General features: G+C 49.3%; 1 protein-coding gene across 3 annotated transcripts in view; it reads left to right on the top strand.

Moving 5' to 3' along the window:
- Positions 1-22071, top strand: part of CAMTA2 (calmodulin binding transcription activator 2) — a 137357-nt gene that overhangs the window by 13931 nt on the left and 101355 nt on the right. For all 3 annotated transcript variants that reach the window (XM_069767517.1, XM_069767515.1, XM_069767516.1), the window contains exons 4-7: positions 1240-1307; positions 1862-1997; positions 2076-2147; positions 2657-2810. In XM_069767517.1, the coding sequence (XP_069623618.1) occupies positions 1240-1307; positions 1862-1997; positions 2076-2147; positions 2657-2810 (430 nt within the window). The remainder of the gene's footprint in view (positions 1-1239; positions 1308-1861; positions 1998-2075; positions 2148-2656; positions 2811-22071) is intronic.

The following is a 22071-nucleotide window of genomic DNA, read 5'->3' as shown; positions in this document are numbered from 1 at the left end:
TGTGGTCGCTGAGATCAGCCTTCTCCCCTGAGATACTCTTTGCTGCTGTATGCCTACCGCTGTGTGATCGCTGAGATCAGCCTTCTCCCCTGAGATACTCTGTGCTGCTGTATGCCTACTGCTGTGTGATCTGTGATCACTGAGATCAGCCTTCTCCCCTGAGATACTCTGTGCTGCTGTATGCCTACCGCTGTGTGATCGCTGAGATCAGCCTTCTCTCCTGAGATACTCTGTGCTGCTGTATGCCTGCCGCTGTGTGATCTGTGATCGCTGAGATCCGCCTTCTCTCCTGAGATACTATGTGCTGCTGTATGGCTCCTGCTGTGTGATCTGTGATTGCTGAGATCAGCCTTCTCTCCTGAGATACTCTGTGCTGCTGTATGCCTACTGCTGTGTGATCAGTGATCCCTGAGATCCGCCTTCTCTCCTGAGATACTCTGTGCTGCTGTATGCCTACCGCTGTGTGATCTGTGATTGCTGAGATCAGCCTTCTCCCCTGAGATACTCTGTGCTGCTGTATGCCTACCGCTGTGTGATCGCTGAGATCAGCCTTCTCCCCTGAGATACTATGTGCTGCTGTATAACTACCGCTGTGTGATCTGTGATCACTGAGATCAGCCTTCTCCCCTGAGATACTCTGTGCTGCTGTATGCCTGCAGCTGTGTGACCTGTGATCGCTGAGATCCGCCTTCTCTCCTGAGATACTCTGTGCTGCTGTATGCCTTCCGCTGTGTGATCTGTGATCGCTGAGATAAGCCTTCTCCCCTGAGATACTCTGTGCTGCTGTATGACTACTGCTGTGTGATCTGTGATCACTGAGATAAGCCTTCTCTCCTGAGATACTCTGTGCTGCTGTATGCCTACCGCTGTGTGACCTGTGATCGCTGAGATCCACCTTCTCTCCTGAGATACTCTGTGCTGCTGTATGCCTACTGCTGTGCGATCTGTGATCGCTGAGATCATCCTTCTCTCCTGAGATACTCTGTACTGCTGTATGCCTGCCGCTGTGTGACCTGTGATTACTGAGATCAGCCTTCTCTCCTGAGATACTCTGTGCTGCTGTATGCCTACCGCTGTGTGATCTGTGATCGCTGAGACCAGCCTTTTCTCCTTAAATACTCTGCGCAGCTCTCTTGTATGTTCCTCGTTCTGTCAGCTTTGCCCCGGCCGCCATCTCGGCTCGCTTTGCTTCGGCCAGGCTCAGTGACTTTTACCCGGATTCTTCTGCTCTGTCTGCAGGAGATCGCCTCGTACCTGATCACCTTCGAGAAGCACGAGGAGTGGCTGTCCTGTGCACCCAAGACCAGGTGACCGCCTGCTGCTGCCTCTGTGTGCTGGAACGGTGCCGGGGCCACTACAAGGAGTTGGACCTCTGTATCTCTGTACCACGCGGCTGCGTGAGGTCACTATGGGGCGGGGGTGGGGGGCTCGGAGATGTAGATAGGCACTGTTCTCCTGCCTTCACCCCCCAAGCACGGTGCACACACCCGCTGTGTCCGGGGACAGTCTGTGAGACTTCCCCTCTGCTCTCTTTTCAATGGACAGTTCCAGCATTCTGCCAGCACTATAGGATCTGGAACACGAGCCCATAATCTGTTCCCACTTGCTACGGTGGGACACCGGCTGTCCCCCCACTATATGTAAATCCAGGGATTCAGACCGCCTGTCCGTCACTTTATCTGTCAGTCTGACCCTCCGGGAAACGGTTTATATTTCTCTCAGGTTTAGGGATTTTCTGGAAATCCCTTTTTGTAATAAATTGAGGGACTCTTTGATTCTGGCTAGCTTTAATGATTACCCCCATGATATATGATGTCCTCCCCTGTATCGGGGGCTTCATCCTGTGTTTCTGTATGTCCAGACCCCAGAACGGCTCCATTATCCTGTACAACCGCAAGAAGGTGAAATATCGGAAAGATGGCTACTGCTGGAAGAAGCGCAAGGACGGCAAGACCACCCGAGAGGATCACATGAAGCTGAAGGTGCAGGGCATGGAGGTGCGTCCCCATGGGGAGCCGCCCCGGGGGGCCGTCCTCTCTCCTCCCGTCCTCTAACCTCCCCCTCTGTCTCCGCAGTGCCTGTATGGCTGCTATGTGCACTCCTCCATCGTCCCGACATTTCACCGCCGCTGCTACTGGCTCCTGCAGGTGAGGAATGGTGCCACCTGCAGTGTAAAGGATGGGCACTGATGCCATGTCTGCTGACCCTACGGCCGATGAGATTACAGGACGGCCCGAGGTGCACATCCGTGCCGGCGGCTGGACGAGCGTGACCTCCGAGACTACGGTGTGCAGCCTTACCCGAGGCTGGAGGAGCCGCGCCGGACATGAGGTCGGGGACAGCAGACTATAACACGTCTCTGGCACCGCCTGCTTGCTGTCCGGCACGCGTCCAGGTTGCTGCAGTTAGTCACTTGGCCATAGGGGGTCCTCAGTGAGCCACGGCTCCGATCTGTATAGGGCCTGAGCTTAGCGGTGCCTCGTCCCCGTCAGTCCCTGCACGTCGCTGTCCTCCATATTGGTGGTGCCGCTATCCACTGTGACACACACTGACGTCCATCAGGGTGTGTGGGCGACACTGGCGCTACAGCCGAGCACAGGGCCAGCCGCTGATTATGGGGAGGAGTCTTCTGTGACCCGTCTGCCATCTCTTACAGAACCCGGACATCGTCCTCGTTCACTACCTGAATGTCCCGGCCATCGAGGACTGCGGGAAGATCTGCGGCCCCATCCTCTGCTCCACCAGCAGCGACCGCAAGGAGTGGATGAAGTGGAGCAAGGAGGAGCTGATCAGCCAGCTGAAGCCCATGTGTAAGGACCAGGGGGGTGTATGGGAGGTGTCCTATACAGAGGTACGGGTCTATAGGAGATGTGTGTGATGTACAGAGGGACTAGACTATAGGGGAAGTGTATCGTATACAGAGGGACGGGTCTATAGGGGATGTCATATACAGAGGGACCGGTCTATAGGAGATGTGTGTGATGTACAGAGGGACCGGTCTATAGGGGATGTGTGTGATATACAGAGGGGACCGGACTATAGGGGACGTGTATCGTATACAGAGGGACGGGTCTATAGAGGGTGTCATATACAGAGGAACCGGTCTATAGGGGATTTGTGTGATATACAGAGGGACGGGTCTATAGGGGATGTGTGTGATATACAGAGGGACTAGACTATAGGGGACGTGTATCGTATACAGAGGGACCGGTCTATAGGGGATGTCATATACAGAGGGGACCGGTCTATAGGAGATGTGTGTGATACACATCCCCTATAGTCCGGTCCCCTTTGTATATCACACACATCTCCTATAGACCGGTCCCCTCTGTATATGACATCCCCTATAGACCGGTCCCTCTGTATATGACACCCCCTAAAGGCCCGTCCCTCTGTATACGATACACATCCCCTATAGTCCGGTCCCCTTTGTATATCGTATACAGAGAGATGGGTCTATTGGGAATGTGTATCGTATACAGAGGGACGGGTCACTAGGGGATGTGTATCGTATACAGGGGGACGGGTCAATAAGGGATGTGTATCGTATACAGGGGGACGGGACAATAAGGGATGTGTATCGTATACAGGGGGACGGGTCTATTGGGAATGTGTATCGTATACAGAGGGACGGGTCGCTAGGGGATGTGTATCGTATACAGGGGGACGGGACAATAAGGGATGTGTATCGTATACAGAGGGACGGGTGAATAGGGGATGTGTATCGTATACAGAGGGACGGGTGAATAGGGGATGTGTATCGTATACAGAGGGACGGGTGAATAGGGGATGTGTATCGTATACAGAGGGACGGTCTATAGCAGGGGTGTCAAACTGCATTCCTCGAGGGCTGCGAACAGGTCATGTTTTCAGGATTTCCTTGTACTGCACAGGTGATAATTTAATCACCTACACAAATAATGAGTTGGTGATTAAATTATCACCTGTGCAGTACAAGGAAATCCTGAAAACATGACCTGTTCGCAGCCCTCGAGGAATGCAGTTTGACACCCCTGGTCTATAGAGAATGTGTATCGTATACAGAGGGACGGGTCTATAGGGGATGTGTATCGTATACAGAGGGACGGGTCTATAGGGGATGTGTATCGTATACAGAGGGACGGGTCTATAGGGGATGTGTGTGATATACAGAGGGACTAGACTATAGGGGGCGTGTATCGTATACAGAGGGGACCGTTCTATAGGGGATGCCATATACAGAGGGGACCGGTCTATAGGAGATGTGTGTGATATACAGAGGGGACCGGACTATAGGGGATGTGTATCTTATACAGAGGGATGGGTCTATTGCGAATGTGTATCGTATACAGAGGGACCAATCTATAGGGGATGTGTGTGATATACAGAGGGACTAGACTATAGGGGATGTGTATCGTATACAGAGGGACGGGTCTATAGGGGATGTGTAACGTATACAGAGTGACGGGCCTATAGGGGATATGTATTGTATACTGAGTGATGGAGCTATAGGGGATGTATATCATATACAGGTGGGACCATCTACAGGGGATGTGTCCTATACAGGGGGGACTGGTCTATAGTGAATGTGTGTGATATATAGGGGACTGGTCTATAGGGGGTGTGTGTGATATACAGGGGGACTGGTGTATAGAGGATGTGTGTGATATATAGGGGACCAGTCTATAGGGAATGTGTGTGTGATATACGGGGGGATTGGTCTATAGGGGATGTGTCATAAATAGGTGACATGAGCCATATACAGGGGGCCGCTCTATAGGAGATGTGTGTCATAAATAGGCGACATGAGCCATATACAGGGGGCCGCTCTATAGGAGATGTGTGTCATAAATAGGTAACATGAGCCATATACAGGGGGCCGCTCTATAGGAGATGTGTCATAAATAGGTGACATGAGCCATATACAGGGGGGCCGCTCTATAGGAGATGTGTGTCATAAATGGGCGACATGAGCCATATACAGGGGGCCGCTCTATAGGAGATGGGTCATAAATGGGCGACATAAGCCATATACAGGGGGGCCGCTCTATAGGAGATGTCATAAATAGGTGACATGAGCCATATACAGGGGGCCGCTCTATAGGAGATGTGTGTCATAAATAGGTGACATGAGCCATATACAGGGGGCCGCTCTATAGGAGATGTGTGTCATAAATAGGTAACATGAGCCATATACAGGGGGCCGCTCTATAGGAGATGTGTGTCATAAATAGGCGACATGAGCCATATACAGGGGGGCCGCTCTATAGGAGATGTGTGTCATAAATAGGCGACATGAGCCATATACAGGGGGGCCGCTCTATAGGAGATGTGTGTCATAAATAGGTAACATGAGCCATATACAGGGGGCCGCTCTATAGGAGATGTGTGTCATAAATAGGTAACATGAGCCATATACAGGGGGCCGCTCTATAGGAGATGTGTCATAAATAGGCGACATGAGCCATATACAGGGGGCCGCTCTATAGGAGATGTGTGTCATAAATAGGCGACATGAGCCATATACAGGGGGGCCGCTCTATAGGAGATGTGTCATAAATAGGCGACATGAGCCATATACAGGGGGCCGCTCTATAGGAGATGTGTGTCATAAATAGGCGACATGAGCCATATACAGGGGGGCCGCTCTATAGGAGATGTGTCATAAATAGGCGACATGAGCCATATACAGGGGGCCGCTCTATAGGAGATGTGTGTCATAAATAGGCGACATGAGCCATATACAGGGGGCCGCTCTATAGGAGATGTGTCATAAATAGGTGACATGAGCCATATACAGGGGGCCGCTCTATAGGAGATGTGTCATAAATAGGTGACATGAGCCATATACAGGGGGCCGCTCTATAGGAGATGTGTGTCATAAATAGGTGACATGAGCCATATACAGGGGGGCCGCTCTATAGGAGATGTGTCATAAATAGGTGACATGAGCCATATACAGGGGGCCGCTCTATAGGAGATGTGTCATAAATAGGTGACATGAGCCATATACAGGGGGCCGCTCTATAGGAGATGTGTCATAAATAGGTGACATGAGCCATATACAGGGGGCCGCTCTATAGGAGATGTCATAAATAGGCGACATGAGCCATATACAGGGGGGCCGCTCTATAGGAGATGTGTGTCATAAATAGGCGACATGGGCCATATACAGGGGGCCGCTCTATAGGAGATGTGTCATAAATAGGTGACATGAGCCATATACAGGGGGCCGCTCTATAGGAGATGTGTCATAAATAGGTGACATGAGCCATATACAGGGGGGCCGCTCTATAGGAGATGTCATAAATAGGCGACATGAGCCATATACAGGGGGCCGCTCTATAGGAGATGTGTCATAAATAGGTGACATGACCCATATACAGGGGGACAGCTCTATAGGAGATGTGTCATAAATAGGCGACATGAGCCATATACAGGGGGGCCGCTCTATAGGAGATGTGTGTCATAAATAGGTGACATGAGCCATATACAGGGGGCCGCTCTATAGGAGATGTGTGTCATAAATAGGTGACATGAGCCATATACAGGGGGCCGCTCTATAGGAGATGTGTCATAAATAGGCGACATGAGCCATATACAGGGGGGCCGCTCTATAGGAGATGTGTGTCATAAATAGGTGACATGAGCCATATACAGGGGGCCGCTCTATAGGAGATGTGTCATAAATAGGCGACATGAGCCATATACAGGGAACCGCTCTATAGGAGATGTCATAAATAGGTGACATGAGCCATATACAGGGGGACAGCTCTATAGGAGATGTGTCATAAATAGGTGACATGAGCCATATACAGGGGGGCTGCTCTATTGGAGATGTGTCATAAATAGGTAACATGAGCCATATACAGGGGGCCGCTCTATAGGAGATGTGTGTCATAAATAGAGACATGAGCCATATACAGGGGGCCGCTCTATAGGAGATGTGTGTCATAAATAGGCGACATGAGCCATATACAGGGGGCCGCTCTATAGGAGATGTGTGTCATAAATAGGCGACATGAGCCATATACAGGGGCCGCTCTATAGGAGATGTGTGTCATAAATAGGCGACATGAGCCATATACAGGGGCCGCTCTATAGGAGATGTGTGTCATAAATAGGTGACATGAGCCATATACAGGGGGCCGCTCTATAGGAGATGTGTCATAAATAGGCGACATGAGCCATATACAGGGGGCCGCTCTATAGGAGATGTCATAAATAGGCGACATGAGCCATATACAGGGGGCCGCTCTATAGGAGATGTGTCATAAATGGGCGACATGAGCCATATACAGGGGGCCGCTCTATAGGAGATGTGTGTCATAAATAGGCGACATGAGCCATATACAGGGGGCCGCTCTATAGGAGATGTGTCATAAATAGGCGACATGAGCCATATACAGGGGGACAGCTCTATAGGAGATGTGTCATAAATAGGCGACATGAGCCATATACAGGGGGCCGCTCTATAGGAGATTTGTGTCATAAATAGGTGACATGAGCCATATACAGGGGGACCGCTCTATAGGAGATGTGTGTCATAAATAGGTGACATGAGCCATATATAGGGGGCCGCTCTATAGGAGATGTGTCATAAATAGGTGACATGAGCCATATACAGGGGGCCGCTCTATAGGAGATGTGTCATAAATAGGTGACATGAGCCATATACAGGGGGCCGCTCTATAGGAGATGTGTCATAAATAGGTGACGTGAGCCATATACAGGGGGGCCGCTCTATAGGAGATGTGTCATAAATAGGTGACGTGAGCCATATACAGGGAACCGCTCTATAGGAGATGTGTGTCATAAATAGGTGACATGAGCCATATACAGGGGGGCCGCTTTATAGGAGATGTGTGTCATAAATAGGCGACATGAGCCATATACAGGGGGCCGCTCTATAGGAGATGTGTGTCATAAATAGGCGACATGAGCCATATACAGGGGGCCGCTCTATAGGAGATGTGTGTCATAAATAGGCGACATGAGCCATATACAGGGGACCGCTCTATAGGAGATGTGTGTCATAAATAGGCGACATGAGCCATATACAGGGGCCGCTCTTTAGGAGATGTGTATCATAAATAGGCGACATGAGCCATATACAGGGGCCGCTCTATAGGAGATGTGTCATAAATAGGTGACATGAGCCATATTCAGGGGGGCCGCTCTATAGGAGATGTGTCATAAATAGGCGACATGAGCCATATACAGGGGGCCGCTCTATAGGAGATGTGTGTCATAAATAGGCGACATGAGCCATATACAGGGGGCCGCTCTATAGGAGATGTGTGTCATAAATTGGCGACATGAGCCATATACAGGGGCCGCTCTATAGGAGATGTGTGTCATAAATAGGTGACATGAGCCATATTCAGGGGGGCCGCTCTATAGGAGATGTGTCATAAATAGGCGACATGAGCCATATACAGGGGGCCGCTCTATAGGAGATGTGTGTCATAAATAGGCGACATGAGCCATATACAGGGGGGCCGCTCTATAGGAGATGTGTCATAAATAGGTGACATGAGCCATATACAGGGGGCCGCTCTATAGGAGATGTGTCATAAATAGGTGACATGAGCCATATACAGGGGGCCGCTCTATAGGAGATGTGTCATAAATAGGCGACATGAGCCATATACAGGGGGCCGCTCTATAGGAGATGTGTGTCATAAATAGGCGACATGAGCCATATACAGGGGGCCGCTCTATAGGAGATGTGTCATAAATAGGCGACATGAGCCATATACAGGGGGTCGCTCTATAGGAGATGTGTCATAAATAGGCGACATGAGCCATATACAGGGGGGCCGCTCTATAGGAGATGTGTGTCATAAATAGGTGACATGAGCCATATACAGGGGGTCGCTCTATAGGAGATGTGTGTCATAAATAGGTGACATGAGCCATATACAGGGGGCCGCTCTATAGGAGATGTGTCATAAATAGGCGACATGAGCCATATACAGGGGGCCACTCTATAGGAGATGTGTGTCATAAATAGGCGACATGAGCCATATACAGGGGGCCGCTCTATAGGAGATGTGTGTCATAAATAGGCGACATGAGCCATATACAGGGGGGCCGCTCTATAGGAGATGTGTCATAAATAGGTGACATGAGCCATATACAGGGGGCCGCTCTATAGGAGATGTGTGACATAAATAGGTGACATGAGCCATATACAGGGGGCCGCTCTATAGGAGATGTGTCATAAATAGGTGACATGAGCCATATACAGGGGGCCGCTCTATAGGAGATGTGTGACATAAATAGGTGACATGAGCCATATACAGGGGGCCGCTCTATAGGAGATGTGTCATAAATAGGTGACATGAGCCATATACAGGGGGCCGCTCTATAGGAGGTGTGTGATATAAATAGGTGACATGAGCCATATACAGGGGGCCACTCTATAGGAGATGTGTGTCATAAATAGGCGACATGAGCCATATACAGGGGGCCGCTCTATAGAATATGTGTCATAAATAGGTGACATGAGCCATATACAGGGTGGCCGCTCTAAAGGAGATGTGTCATAAATAGGCGACATGAACCATATACAGGGGGCCGCTCTATAGGAGATGTGTGTCATAAATAGGCGACATGAGCCATATACAGGGGGCCGCTCTATAGGAGATGTGTCATAAATAGGCGACATGAGCCATATACAGGAGGCCGCTCTATAGGAGATGTGTCATAAATAGGCGACATGAGCCATATACAGGGGGGCCGCTCTATAGGAGATGTGTGTCATAAATAGGCGACATGAGCCATATACAGGGGGCCGCTCTATAGGAGATGTGTGTCATAAATAGGCGACATGAGCCATATACAGGGGGCCGCTCTATAGGAGATGTGTGTCATAAATAGACGACGTGAACCATATACAGGGGGCCGCTCTATAGGAGATGTGTCATAAATAGGCGACGTGAGCCATATACAGGGGGCCGCTCTATAGGAGATGTGTCATAAATAGGCGACGTGAGCCATATACAGGGGGCCGCTCTATAGGAGATGTGTCATAAATAGGCGACGTGAGCCATATACAGGGGGTCCGCTCTATAGGAGATGTGTGCCATAAATAGGTGACATGAGCCATATACAGGGGGCCGCTCTATAGGAGATGTGTCATAAATAGGTGACATGAGCCATATACAGGGGGCCGCTTTATAGGAGATGTGTGTCATAAATAGGCGACATGAGCCATATACAGGGGGCCGCTCTATAGGAGATGTGTGTCATAAATAGGCGACATGAGCCATATACAGGGGGCCGCTCTATAGGAGATGTGTGTCATAAATAGGTGACATGAGCCATATACAGGGGGCCGCTCTATAGGAGATGTGTCATAAATTGGTGACATGAGCCATATACAGGGGGGCCGCTCTATAGGAGATGTGTGTCATAAATAGGTGACATGAGCCATATACAGGGGGCCGCTCTATAGGAGATGTGTCATAAATAGGCGACATGAGCCATATACAGGGGGCCGCTCTATAGGAGATGTGTGTCAAATAGGCGACATGAGCCATATACAGGGGTGCCGCTCTATAGGAGATGTGTGTCATAAATAAGTGACATGAGCCATATACAGGGGGCCGCTCTATAGGAGATATGTGTCATAAATAGGCGACATGAGCCATATACAGGGGGCCGCTCTATAGGAGATGTGTCATAAATAGGTGACATGAGCCATATACAGGGGGCCGCTCTATAGGAGATGTGTGTCATAAATAGGTGACATGAGCCATATACAGGGGGGCCGCTCTATAGGAGATGTGTCATAAATAGGTGACATGAGCCATATACAGGGGGCCGCTCTATAGAAGATGTGTGTCATAAATAGGTGACATGAGCCATATACAGGGGGCCGCTCTATAGGAGATGTGTCATAAATAGGCGACATGAGCCATATACAGGGGGCCGCTCTATAGGAGATGTGTGTCATAAATAGGTGACATGAGCCATATACAGGGGGGCCGCTCTATAGGAGATGTCATAAATAGGCGACATGAGCCATATACAGGGGGCCGCTCTATAGGAGATGTGTGTCATAAATAGGTGACATGAGCCATATACAGGGGGACAGCTCTATAGGAGATGTGTCATAAATAGGCGACATGAGCCATATACAGGGGGGCCGCTCTATTGGAGATGTGTCATAAATAGGTAACATGAGCCATATACAGGGGGGCCGCTCTATAGGAGATGTGTGTCATAAATAGGCGACATGAGCCATATACAGGGGCCGCTCTATGGGAGATGTGTGTCATAAATAGGTGACATGAGCCATATTCAGGGGGGCCGCTCTATAGGAGATGTGTCATAAATAGGCGACATCAGCCATATACAGGGGGCCGCTCTATATGAGATGTGTGTCATAAATAGGCGACATGAGCCATATACAGGGGGCCGCTCTATAGGAGATGTGTCATAAATAGGCGACATGAGCCATATACAGGGGGCCGCTCTATAGAAGATATGTGTCATAAATGGGCGACATGAGCCATATACAGGGGGGCCGCTCTATAGGAGATGTGTCATAAATAGGTGACATGAGCCATATACAGGGGGGCCGCTTTATAGGAGATGTGTGTCATAAATAGGCGACATGAGCCATATACAGGGGGCCGCTCTATAGGAGATGTGTGTCATAAATAGGTGACATGAGCCATATACAGGGGGCCGCTCTATAGGAGATGTGTGTCATAAATAGGTGACATGAGCCATATACAGGGGGCCGCTCTATAGGAGATGTGTCATAAATAGGTGACATGAGCCATATACAGGGGGCCGCTCTATAGGAGATGTGTCATAAATAGGCGACATGAGCCATATACAGGGGCCGCTCTATAGGAGATGTGTCATAAATAGGCGACATGAGCCATATACAGGGGGCCGCTCTATAGGAGATGTGTCATAAATAGGCGACATGAGCCATATACAGGGGGGCCGCTCTATAGGAGATGTGTCATAAATAGGCGACATGAGCCATATACAGGGGGCCGCTCTATAGGAGATGTGTCATAAATAGGCGACATGAGCCATATACAGGGGGCCGCTCTATAGGAGATGTGTCATAAATAGGCGACATGAGCCATATACAGGGGGGCCGCTCTATAGGAGATGTGTCATAAATAGGCGACATGAGCCATATACAGGGGGCCGCTCTATAGGAGATGTGTCATAAATAGGCGACATGAGCCATATACAGGGGGGCCGCTCTATAGGAGATGTGTGTCATAAATAGGCGACATGAGCCATATACAGGGGGGCCGCTCTATAGGAGATGTGTGTCATAAATAGGTGACATGAGCCATATACAGGGGGCCGCTCTATAGGAGATGTGTCATAAATAGGTGACATGAGCCATATACAGGGGGGCCGCTTTATAGGAGATGTGTGTCATAAATAGGCGACATGAGCCATATACAGGGGGCCGCTCTATAGGAGATGTGTGTCATAAATAGGCGACATGAGCCATATACAGGGGGCCGCTCTATAGGAAATGTGTGTCATAAATAGGTGACATGAGCCATATACAGGGGGCCGCTCTATAGGAGATGTGTGTCATAAATAGGCGACATGAGCCATATACAGGGGCCGCTCTATAGGAGATGTGTGTCATAAATAGGCGACATGAGCCATATACAGGGGCCGCTCTATAGGAGATGTGTGTCATAAATAGGTGACATGAGCCATATTCAGGGGGGCCGCTCTATAGGAGATGTGTCATAAATAGGCGACATGAGCCATATACAGGGGGCCGCTCTATAGGAGATGTGTGTCATAAATAGGTGACATGAGCCATATACAGGGGGACAGCTCTATAGGAGATGTGTCATAAATAGGCGACATGAGCCATATACAGGGGGGCCGCTCTATTGGAGATGTGTCATAAATAGGTAACATGAGCCATATACAGGGGGGCCGCTCTATAGGAGATGTGTGTCATAAATAGGCGACATGAGCCATATACAGGGGCCGCTCTATGGGAGATGTGTGTCATAAATAGGTGACATGAGCCATATTCAGGGGGGCCGCTCTATAGGAGATGTGTCATAAATAGGCGACATGAGCCATATACAGGGGGCCGCTCTATATGAGATGTGTGTCATAAATAGGCGACATGAGCCATATACAGGGGGCCGCTCTATAGGAGATGTGTCATAAATAGGCGACATGAGCCATATACAGGGGGCCGCTCTATAGAAGATATGTGTCATAAATGGGCGACATGAGCCATATACAGGGGGGCCGCTCTATAGGAGATGTGTCATAAATAGGTGACATGAGCCATATACAGGGGGTCGCTTTATAGGAGATGTGTGTCATAAATAGGCGACATGAGCCATATACAGGGGGCCGCTCTATAGGAGATGTGTGTCATAAATAGGTGACATGAGCCATATACAGGGGGCCGCTCTATAGGAGATGTGTGTCATAAATAGGTGACATGAGCCATATACAGGGGGCCGCTCTATAGGAGATGTGTCATAAATAGGTGACATGAGCCATATACAGGGGGCCGCTCTATAGGAGATGTGTCATAAATAGGCGACATGAGCCATATACAGGGGCCGCTCTATAGGAGATGTGTCATAAATAGGCGACATGAGCCATATACAGGGGGCCGCTCTATAGGAGATGTGTCATAAATAGGCGACATGAGCCATATACAGGGGGGCCGCTCTATAGGAGATGTGTCATAAATAGGCGACATGAGCCATATACAGGGGGCCGCTCTATAGGAGATGTGTCATAAATAGGCGACATGAGCCATATACAGGGGGCCGCTCTATAGGAGATGTGTCATAAATAGGCGACATGAGCCATATACAGGGGGGCCGCTCTATAGGAGATGTGTCATAAATAGGCGACATGAGCCATATACAGGGGGCCGCTCTATAGGAGATGTGTCATAAATAGGCGACATGAGCCATATACAGGGGGGCCGCTCTATAGGAGATGTGTGTCATAAATAGGCGACATGAGCCATATACAGGGGGGCCGCTCTATAGGAGATGTGTGTCATAAATAGGTGACATGAGCCATATACAGGGGGCCGCTCTATAGGAGATGTGTCATAAATAGGTGACATGAGCCATATACAGGGGGGCCGCTTTATAGGAGATGTGTGTCATAAATAGGCGACATGAGCCATATACAGGGGGCCGCTCTATAGGAGATGTGTGTCATAAATAGGCGACATGAGCCATATACAGGGGGCCGCTCTATAGGAGATGTGTGTCATAAATAGGTGACATGAGCCATATACAGGGGGCCGCTCTATAGGAGATGTGTGTCATAAATAGGCGACATGAGCCATATACAGGGGCCGCTCTATAGGAGATGTGTGTCATAAATAGGCGACATGAGCCATATACAGGGGCCGCTCTATAGGAGATGTGTGTCATAAATAGGTGACATGAGCCATATTCAGGGGGGCCGCTCTATAGGAGATGTGTCATAAATAGGCGACATGAGCCATATACAGGGGGCCGCTCTATAGGAGATGTGTGTCATAAATAGGCGACATGAGCCATATACAGGGGGCCGCTCTATAGGAGATGTGTGTCATAAATAGGCGACATGAGCCATATACAGGGGCCGCTCTATAGGAGATGTGTGTCATAAATAGGCGACATGAGCCATATTCAGGGGGGCCGCTCTATAGGAGATGTCATAAATAGGCGACATGAGCCATATACAGGGGGCCGCTCTATAGGAGATGTGTGTCATAAATAGGCGACATGAGCCATATACAGGGGGGCCGCTCTATAGGAGATGTGTCATAAATAGGCGACATGAGCCATATACAGGGGGCCGCTCTATAGGAGATGTGTCATAAATAGGCGACATGAGCCATATACAGGGGGGCCCCTCTATAGGAGATGTGTCATAAATAGGTGACATGAGCCATATACAGGGGGCCGCTCTATAGGAGATGTGTCATAAATAGGCGACATGAGCCATATACAGGGGGCCGCTCTATAGGAGATGTGTCATAAATAGGTGACATGAGCCATATACAGGGGGCCGCTCTATAGGAGATGTGTGTCATAAATAGGCGACATGAGCCATATACAGGGGGTCGCTCTATAGGAGATGTGTCATAAATAGGCGACATGAGCCATATACAGGGGGCCGCTCTATAGGAGATGTCATAAATAGGCGACATGAGCCATATACAGGGGGTCGCTCTATAGGAGATGTGTCATAAATAGGCGACATGAGCCATATACAGGGGGGCCGCTCTATAGGAGATGTGTGTCATAAATAGGTGACATGAGCCATATACAGGGGGTCGCTCTATAGGAGATGTGTGTCATAAATAGGTGACATGAGCCATATACAGGGGGCCGCTCTATAGGAGATGTGTCATAAATAGGTGACATGAGCCATATACAGGGGGCCGCTCTATAGGAGATGTGTGACATAAATAGGTGACATGAGCCATATACAGGGGGCCGCTCTATAGGAGATGTGTCATAAATAGGTGACATGAGCCATATACAGGGGGCCGCTCTATAGGAGATGTGTGACATAAATAGGTGACATGAGCCATATACAGGGGGCCGCTCTATAGGAGATGTGTGTCATAAATAGGCGACATGAGCCATATACAGGGGGCCGCTCTATAGAATATGTGTCATAAATAGGCGACATGAGACATATACAGGGTGGCCGCTCTAAAGGAGATGTGTCATAAATAGGCGACATGAACCATATACAGGGGGCTGCTCTATAGGAGATGTGTGTCATAAATAGGCGACATGAGCCATATACAGGGGGCCGCTCTATAGGAGATGTGTCATAAATAGGCGACATGAGCCATATACAGGGGGCCGCTCTATAGGAGATGTGTGTCATAAATAGGCGACATGAGCCATATACAGGGGGCCGCTCTATAGGAGATGTGTCATAAATAGGTGACATGAGCCATATACAGGGGGGCCGCTCTATAGGAATGTGTGTCATAAATAGGTGACATGAGCCATATACAGGGGGCCGCTCTATAGGAGATGTGTGTCATAAATAGGCGACATGAGCCATATACAGGGGGCCGCTCTATAGGAGATGTGTGTCATAAATAGGCGACATGAGCCATATACAGGGGGGCCGCTCTATAGGAGATGTGTCATAAATAGGTGACATGAGCCATATACAGGGGGGCCGCTCTATAGGAGATGTGTGTCATAAATAGGCGACATGAGCCATATACAGGGGGCCGCTCTATAGGAGATGTGTCATAAATAGGCGACATGAGCCATATACAGGAGGCCGCTCTATAGGAGATGTGTCATAAATAGGCGACATGAGCCATATACAGGGGGGCCGCTCTATAGGAGATGTGTGTCATAAATAGGTGACATGAGCCATATACAGGGGGCCGCTCTATAGGAGATGTGTGTCATAAATAGGCGACATGAGCCATATACAGGGGGCCGCTCTATAGGAGATGTGTGTCATAAATAGACGACATGAACCATATACAGGGGGCCGCTCTATAGGAGATGTGTGTCATAAATAGGCGACGTGAGCCATATACAGGGGGCCGCTCTATAGGAGATGTGTCATAAATAGGCGACGTGAGCCATATACAGGGGGCCGCTCTATAGGAGATGTCATAAATAGGCGACGTGAGCCATATACAGGGGGCCGCTCTATAGGAGATGTGTCATAAATAGGTGACGTGAGCTTATACAGGGGGGCCGCTCTATAGGAGATGTGTGCCATAAATAGGTGACATGAGCCATATACAGGGGGCCGCTCTATAGGAGATGTGTCATAAATAGGTGACATGAGCCATATACAGGGGGCCGCTTTATAGGAGATGTGTGTCATAAATAGGCGACATGAGCCATATACAGGGGGCCGCTCTATAGGAGATGTGTGTCATAAATAGGCGACATGAGCCATATACAGGGGGCCGCTCTATAGGAGATGTGTGTCATAAATAGGTGACATGAGCCATATACAGGGGGCCGCTCTATAGGAGATGTGTCATAAATAGGTGACATGAGCCATATACAGGGGGGCCGCTCTATAGGAGATGTGTCATAAATAGGTGACATGAGCCATATACAGGGGGCCGCTCTATAGGAGATGTGTGTCATAAATAGGTGACATGAGCCATATACAGGGGGGCCGCTCTATAGGAGATGTGTCATAAATAGGCGACATGAGCCATATACAGGGGGCCGCTCTATAGGAGATGTGTGTCAAATAGGCGACATGAGCCATATACAGGGGTGCCGCTCTATAGGAGATGTGTGTCATAAATAGGCGACATGAGCCATATACAGGGGGGCCGCTCTATAGGAGATGTGTCATAAATAGGTGACATGAGCCATATACAGGGGGCCGCTCTATAGGAGATGTGTGTCATAAATAGGTGACATGAGCCATATACAGGGGGCCGCTCTATAGGAGATGTGTCATAAATAGGCGACATGAGCCATATACAGGGGGCCGCTCTATAGGAGATGTGTCATAAATAGGCGACATGAGCCATATACAGGGGGGCCGCTCTATAGGAGATGTCATAAATAGGCGACATGAGCCATATACAGGGGGCCGCTCTATAGGAGATGTGTCATAAATAGGCGACATGATCCATATACAGGGGGCCGCTCTATAGGAGATGTGTGTCATAAATAGGCGACATGAGCCATATACAGGGGGCCGCTCTATAGGAGATGTCATAAATAGGTGACATGAGCCATATACAGGGGGACAGCTCTATAGGAGATGTGTCATAAATAGGTGACATGAGCCATATACAGGGGGGCTGCTCTATTGGAGATGTGTCATAAATAGGTAACATGAGCCATATACAGGGGGGCCGCTCTATAGGAGATGTGTGTCATAAATAGGCGACATGAGCCATATACAGGGGCCGCTCTATAGGAGATGTGTGTCATAAATAGGTGACATGAGCCATATTCAGGGGGGCCGCTCTATAGGAGATGTGTCATAAATAGGCGACATGAGCCATATACAGGGGGCCGCTCTATATGAGATGTGTGTCATAAATAGGCGACATGAGCCATATACAGGGGGCCGCTCTATAGGAGATGTGTCATAAATAGGCGACATGAGCCATATACAGGGGGCCGCTCTATAGGAGATATGTGTCATAAATGGGCGACATGAGCCATATACAGGGGGGCCGCTCTATAGGAGATGTGTCATAAATAGGTGACATGAGCCATATACAGGGGGGCCGCTTTATAGGAGATGTGTGTCATAAATAGGCGACATGAGCCATATACAGGGGGCCGCTCTATAGGAGATGTGTGTCATAAATAGGTGACATGAGCCATATACAGGGGGCCGCTCTATAGGAGATGTGTGTCATAAATAGGTGACATGAGCCATATACAGGGGGCCGCTCTATAAGAGATGTGTCATAAATAGGTGACATGAGCCATATACAGGGGGCCGCTCTATAGGAGATGTGTCATAAATAGGCGACATGAGCCATATACAGGGGCCGCTCTATAGAATATGTGTCATAAATAGGCGACATGAGCCATATACAGGGGGCCGCTCTATAGGAGATGTGTCATAAATAGGTGACATGAGCCATATACAGGGGGGCCGCTCTATAGGAGATGTGTCATAAATAGGCGACATGAGCCATATACAGGGGGCCGCTCTATAGGAGATGTGTCATAAATAGGCGACATGAGCCATATACAGGGGGCCGCTCTATAGGAGATGTGTCATAAATAGGCGACATGAGCCATATACAGGGGGGCCGCTCTATAGGAGATGTGTCATAAATAGGCGACATGAGCCATATACAGGGGGCCGCTCTATAGGAGATGTGTCATAAATAGGCGACGTGAGCCATATACAGGGGGCCGCTCTATAGGAGATGTGTCATAAATAGGCGACATGAGCCATATACAGGGGGGCCGCTCTATAGGAGATGTGTGTCATAAATAGGCGACATGAGCCATATACAGGGGGCCGCTCTATAGGAGATGTGTGTCATAAATAGGCGACGTGAGCCATATACAGGGGGCCGCTCTATAGGAGATGTGTGTCATAAATAGGCGACATGAGCCATATACAGGGGGCCGCTCTATAGGAGATGTGTGTCATAAATAGGCGACATGAGCCATATACAGGGGGCCGCTCTATAGGAGATGTGTGTCATAAATAGGTGACATGAGCCATATACAGGGGGCCGCTCTATAGGAGATGTGTGTCATAAATAGGCGACATGAGCCATATACAGGGGTCGCTCTATAGGAGATGTGTCATAAATAGGCGACATGAGCCATATACAAGGGGACTGCTGTATAGGAGAATCTTGGGTGAAAGCCTCTCCCGTGGATCCGTCCTGGTCTGGACAATTCAAGAGTAATATGAAAAAGATTTTGGGTTTTTACCGTAATAGCCGTTTCTCTGATTCTTTATTGGGGGGCACAGGAAAAAATGGGTGTACGCTGCTAGGAGGCTGACACTATGTAATAAAAAAATGGCTCCTCAGTTGTGTCCACCCACCGACCGGAGCGAAGCAACCTGAAAAAAAGAACACAGACCGATCCAACAGAATCCATAGAGGAAAGCGCGGGTGCTGTATCCCCCAATGAAGGCTCCGAGATAGAGATTTTACCGAAACAACCCCAAATCTTTTTCTCTGTCGCTTCATTGGGGGACACAGGAAACCGTGGGACGTCCCAAAGCACAAAGCAGTCCCCAAGGGTGGGAAGACTACAAGAACTAGTCAAAAATATGAGGCAAAAATCGCAGGTCGGAGACTGGCCATGGTAATATGGAACCAACATTACTACCCAGGCCGGAAAGCTCCAAGAAAAAAGGTAAAAAATAACGGAGAACATCAGCCTGATAAAGAATGATGCCGGAGGCCCCTGTAAGGAAACAATGGAGATCTGACCTACACCATTAAGCGTCAGAACCACAAAGCGGATCCAAGGTCGAAGACAAATGATGACTGTCCAGACGCAAACAGGGAATCTGAGCGTCCGAAGAAACTGCTAGAAAGCAGAGAAAGTGTTCGACACCAGAGGCTGGCTTCTCAAAAGACACCTGGGCGGGCGCTAGGATTGTGTTAGCGAGCACTCCCCACATAAAATACAAACAAATGAAATGAGAAGACTGGTTTCCCTGAAAAGAATACAGAAACCTGCCCCAAGGGGGTTGAGTGACATACTGGGCTCCTGGACCGACAACAGGGAGGAGAGTAAGGGAAAAATAAGGGGAATTCTCTACTTAGATCGTAATCACACCGTGACCGGAGGAACCGGAGCTTGGATGCTGCGGTTGACTAACCGGCTCTTTCGATGCTGTGGTCCACTAACTGGCTCTTGGATGCTGCGATCCACTAACCGGCTCTTGGATGCTGCGATCCACTAACCGGCTCTTGGATGCTGCGGTCCACTAACCGGCTCTTGGATGCTGCGGTCCACTAACTGGCTCTTGGATGCTGCGGTCCACTAACCGGCTCTTGGATGCTGCAGTCCACGAGCTGGCTCTTTCGATGCTGTGGTCCACTAACCGGCTCTTGGATGCTGCGGTCCACTAACCGGCTCTTGGATGCTGCGGTCCACTAACCGGCTCTTGGATGCTGCGGTCCACTAACTGGCTCTTGGATGCTGCGATCCACTAACCGGCTCTTGGATGCTGCGATCCACTAACCGGCTCTTGGATGCTGTGGTCCACTAACTGGCTCTTGGATGCTGCGGTCCACTAACCGGCTCTTGGATTCTGCGGTCCACTAACCGGCTCTTGGATGCTGCAGTCCACGAGCTGGCTATTTCGATGCTGTGGTCCACTAACTGGCTCTTGGATGCTGCGATCCACTAACCGGCTCTTTGATGCCGCTGTCCACTAATCTACTCTTGGATGCTGCGGTCCACTAACTGGCTCTTGGATGCTGCGGTCCACTATCCGGCTCTTGGATGCTGCGGTCCACTAACTGGCTCTTGGATACTGCGGTCCACTAACCGGCTCTTAGATGCTGCGGTCCACTAACCGGCTCTTGGATGCTGCGGTCCACTAACCGGCTCTTGGATGCTGTGGTTCACTAACTGGCCCTGAAAAAAACTGGAACAGTAAAATTGAAATAGCAAGGTGATGGATCCGAAAAACTGACACAGAAGTTTCCAAGAGGAAACTGTAAGGAAGTAGAGTACCACCTTGATAGTAGAATACAAGCGGAATGGAAGGACTAGAGAGAAGGCTACTGCCAACATGCTGGAGAGCAACCGCTGAGTCGGGGGCTGGAAGTGAACTGATGGGAAACTTTGGGACAATGTAGGGTATGCTCCATCACAATGACTATGAAAAGGAACCATCTGATGAGACCGACCTCTTTTCCTATTGAAGGACCTTTGCAGATTAAGGAATAGGTAGAACGCAGCAGACTCTGAATCATTCATGACCAGATGACTCTGCCTAGGTTGACCCGGATAACGGAATGGCTGCGAAGTTGAGACAGAACTAGTTTCCGTCATGAAGTTAAAAAAAGGGTGAATATCTCCCACACCGGGTCCAGATGAAAAACAAGGGAAGAAATAATTAGCCTGAGGGCAATCCTGAGCTATGCAACCCTGAACCCTTCAGGAATGAGTACTGCGTATGTGGCTTGAGACAGCATATTCCAAAAAAAAAAAATAATAACCAGAGATTGGGCTGAACAAAGTGCAAACTTGACCTAATGACAGCCGAGGCCAAACAGCGGAATGCTTCAAGCAAAGGGCAAGGCGTGTCCCAGCATGAAGAGAAAGAGGAGCCAGGCCTGAAGTCAGTGAGATCCCTGCAGGGATGCTGAGAAAATGAAGGCTAGGCCGATGGCCACCCCTGGAGGTGGCAGAGAATCAAGGAGTCTCTGCAATCCGGGAGAAAAGCACTGGGGCAATCTCAGGCTTACTGGGACGAGGATGGTCATAGGGCATTGTAAGGCATCGTAAGGCATCTTAGTATATGAACCGTTGAACTTAAACAGAGAGATGGATATCGTCCTACTCTGAACAGGGAGAAATTAGACGAAAAGTCCCTGAATAGTTGGAGTAAGCCATGCAACACGTGGGAAGAGAC

This window comes from Ranitomeya imitator, chromosome 4 (genome assembly GCF_032444005.1).
Source record: "Ranitomeya imitator isolate aRanImi1 chromosome 4, aRanImi1.pri, whole genome shotgun sequence".
NCBI lineage: Eukaryota > Metazoa > Chordata > Amphibia > Anura > Dendrobatidae > Ranitomeya > Ranitomeya imitator.
This window is presented reverse-complemented; position numbering and strand designations above follow the sequence as displayed.